The sequence below is a fragment of the Lithobates pipiens genome, unplaced genomic scaffold (assembly GCF_037356315.1).
Source record: "Lithobates pipiens isolate NorthernLeopardFrog02 unplaced genomic scaffold, aLitPip1_a1.2 Scaffold_23, whole genome shotgun sequence".
Taxonomy (NCBI): Eukaryota; Metazoa; Chordata; class Amphibia; order Anura; family Ranidae; genus Lithobates; species Lithobates pipiens.
The window spans coordinates 6,316,789-6,320,150 of record NW_027507785.1 but is presented as its reverse complement, the minus strand read 5'-3'; the positions used below and the strand labels follow the sequence as shown (position 1 = coordinate 6,320,150).

At 54.8% G+C, this 3,362-nt stretch overlaps 1 protein-coding gene across 1 annotated transcript in view; it reads right to left on the bottom strand.

Moving 5' to 3' along the window:
* The window catches only part of LOC143926793 (folate receptor alpha-like), a 10,728-nt gene extending 7,584 nt beyond the window's left edge, over window positions 1–3,144 (bottom strand). The window contains exon 1 of the mRNA XM_077450840.1: window positions 3,121–3,144. Coding sequence (XP_077306966.1) covers window positions 3,121–3,144 — 24 coding nt within the window. The remainder of the gene's footprint in view (window positions 1–3,120) is intronic.
* Between the last annotated feature and the right edge of the window lie 218 nt (window positions 3,145–3,362).

Sequence of the window (3,362 nt, the reverse complement as noted above, 5' to 3'; positions counted from 1 at the left end):
GTTGTAAGGCGGGAGGAAGTTGTCATTATACCCTCTTCCTGATTGTGCTTGTTTTTGCAATTAAAATGTGAGAGTCTTTACTGCTTTTTAATAAATCTACCTGCCGTTTTTTAAACTACTACACTATGGAAGTCTCCTGTTTCTCTCTCTCCCCCTCCTCTCTCTTATTTTGAGCCATACACTGTGAAATAGAAGTGAAGATCCATTTCACCTGTTCTGGAAGCTGGGACTGGCCCTCTAGTGGCGGAATTGTATCATTGCATCCCTCCTTTGGATTTCCTGATGGCTATTATTTATTATTTATGAATGAAATAAGAGAATCCTGGAGTTTGTTTGATTTGCTTATTCACTTCGTTTAAAGGTGAGAGTTCTGGGAGCCTTGAGTAGCGGACATTTTATTATTGTTCTATCATTAAACCTTTTTTCCATTTTTTTATATATTTTTTATATATTTTTATGCGTGCTGTTTTTTGGACTATATAATTTTTTTTCACGGCATTGTATGTATGCACATATTTATATTATTTTGAATTTGTGTATTTTATTTGAGTGGCACGATTTGCGCAGGACCCACCCCTTTATATTCATTATTTGATAGTTTGTGCTCACTATTTTGTCCTGCTGCATTTTTTAGTTAGCATTTGCACTTTATATCACTCAGGCTCTTTTTCACAGCATCTGTGTTTCATTATATCTGATTTTGGATTTTGTTCCTCTTTAGTCACTTATTACCACTTAGCGGCGCGAAGGCTGACCACTTTTATTTTAATCTCAGATTGTTACCTCCTTCGGGGGCAGGGACTTATAGTGTGTACATTTTGGGCATTCTATAAATATCTAAATAAATAAAATAAGAAACAATATGGTCTCCTGTATTACACATCTCACATGATTTAAGCCTGCAGTTCCCTTCCAGAAGTGCAATTTGCTTCCAAGCCCAGTTGGGTCTGAGTGGTGTCAGCCCTGGCCCAGGTTGTCTTTTTGCTGAGCTACAGAACCCCTTCCCTTCCCCTCTCCCCCTTCCCCTCTCTCCCCTTCCCCCTCTCTCCCCTTCCCCTCTCTCCCCTTCCCTTCCCATCTCACCCCACCCTCTCTCCCCTTCCCTCTCTCCCCTCCCCTCTCTCCCCTCCCCTCTCACCCCACCCTCTCCCACCCTCTCACCCCACCCTCTCACCCCACCCTCTCTCCCCACCCTCTCACCCCTTCCCTCTCTCCCCTTCCCCTCTCACCCCACCCTCTCCCCCACCCTCTCACCCCACCCTCTCACCCCACCCTCTCACCCCACCCTCTCTCCCCACCCTCTCCCCACCCCTCTCTCCCCACCCTCTCTCCCTTCCCCTCTCCCCTTCCCCTCTCACCCCACCCTCTCTCCCCACCCTCTCACCCCACCCTCTCACCCCACCCTCTCTCCCCACCCTCTCACCCCTTCCCCTCTCTCCCCTTCCCCTCTCTCCCCTTCCCCTCTCTCCCCCTTCCCTCTCTCCCCTTCCCCCTCTCCCCTTCCCCTCTCTCCCCTTCCCCTCTCACCCCACCCCCTCTCACCCCACCCTCTCACCCCACCCCTCTCACCCCACCCTCTCTCCCCACCCTCTCTCCCCACCCTCTCACCCCACCCTCCACCCCACCCTCTCACCCCACCCTCTCACCCCCCCCTCTCACCCCACCCTCTCTCCCCACCCTCTCACCCCACCCTCTCTCCCCACCCTCTCACCCCACCCTCTCACCCCACCCTCTCTCCCCACCCTCTCACCCCTTCCCCTCTCACCCCTTCCCCTCTCTCCCCTTCCCCTCTCACCCCTTCCCCTCTCTCCCCACCCTCTCTCCCCACCCTCTCTCCCCACCTCTCTCCCACCCTCTCTCCCCACCCTCTCTCCCCACCCTCTCACCCCACCCTCTCACCCCACCCTCTCTCTCCCCTTCCCCCTCTCTCCCCTTCCCCTCTCTCCCCTTCCCCTCTCTCCCCTTCCCCTCTCTCCCCTTCCCCTCTCTCCCCACCCTCTCTCCCCACCCTCTCTCCCCTTCCCCTCTCTCCCCTTCCCCTCTCTCCCCTTCCCCTCTCTCCCCACCCTCTCTCCCCCACCCTCTCTCCGCACCCCTCTCCCCACCCTCTCTCCGCACCCTCTCTCCCCACCCTCTCACCCCACCCTCTCTCCCCACCCTCTCACCCCACCCTCTCTCCCCACCCTCTCTCCCCACCCTCTCTCCCCACCCTCTCACCCCACCCTCTCTCTCCCCTTCCCCTCTCTCCCCTTCCCTCTCTCCCCTTCCCCTCTCTCCCCTTCCCCTCTCTCCCCTTCCCCTCTCTCCCCACCCTCTCTCCCCTTCCCCTCTCTCCCCTTCCCCTCTCTCCCCTTCCCCTCTCTCCCCTTCCCCTCTCTCCCCTTCCCCTCTCTCCGCACCCTCTCTCCCCACCCTCTCTCCCCACCCTCTCTCCCCACCCTCTCTCCCCACCCTCTCTCCCCTTCCCCTCTCTCCCCTTCCCCTCTCTCCCCTCCCCTCTCTCCCCTTCCCCTCTCTCCCCACCCTCTCTCCCCTTCCCCTCTCTCCCCTTCCCCTCTCTCCCCTTCCCCTCTCTCCCCCTTCCCCTCTCTCCCGCACCCTCTCTCCGCACCCTCTCTCCGCACCCTCTCTCCGCACCCTCTCTCCGCACCCTCTCTCCGCACCCTCTCTCCCCACCCTCTCTCCCCACCCTCTCTCCCCACCCTCTCTCCCCTTCCCCTCTCTCCCCTTCCCCTCTCTCCCCTTCCCCTCTCTCCCCACCCTCTCTCCGCACCCTCTCACCCCACCCTCTCTCCCCACCCTCTCTCTGCACCCTCTCTCTGCACCCTCTCACCCCACCCTCTCTCCCCACCCTCTCTCCGCACCCTCTCTCCGCACCCTCTCTCCATACGCTCTCTCCCCCCTCTCCAAAGGGAGTATTTGTTTTGTAGAATAAGATAAGAACAGGATAGGGCTGATAATGCTTGAGATACTATTGCAGATTGTACAGGATAGCCCTGGATTCCTGGCAGGATCAACATATATATATATATTTTATGTACTTTGGGAACAAAATGCTTCCAATAGGATAATTAACCGACCAATAGGGAAGCAGATAAGAATGTTATTGTTAGGGTTTACATACACCTTCATCATGTGACACATCCCTACAAACAAGAGTTTATTCCTCTCGTGTTCATCTCATCTTGTTACATTGTTGCTGTTTTCTTAAATGATGATAATAATAATAATAACGCATCGCATGTGACGCCACAGCTATGGAAGCGATTCGCTGCCGACCCACCCAGCGATCGGCTTAATAAAGAGAAGCTATTGTTTTCTATTCCTCAATCCCATATTTGTCCATTTTTCTTCTCCTAAAG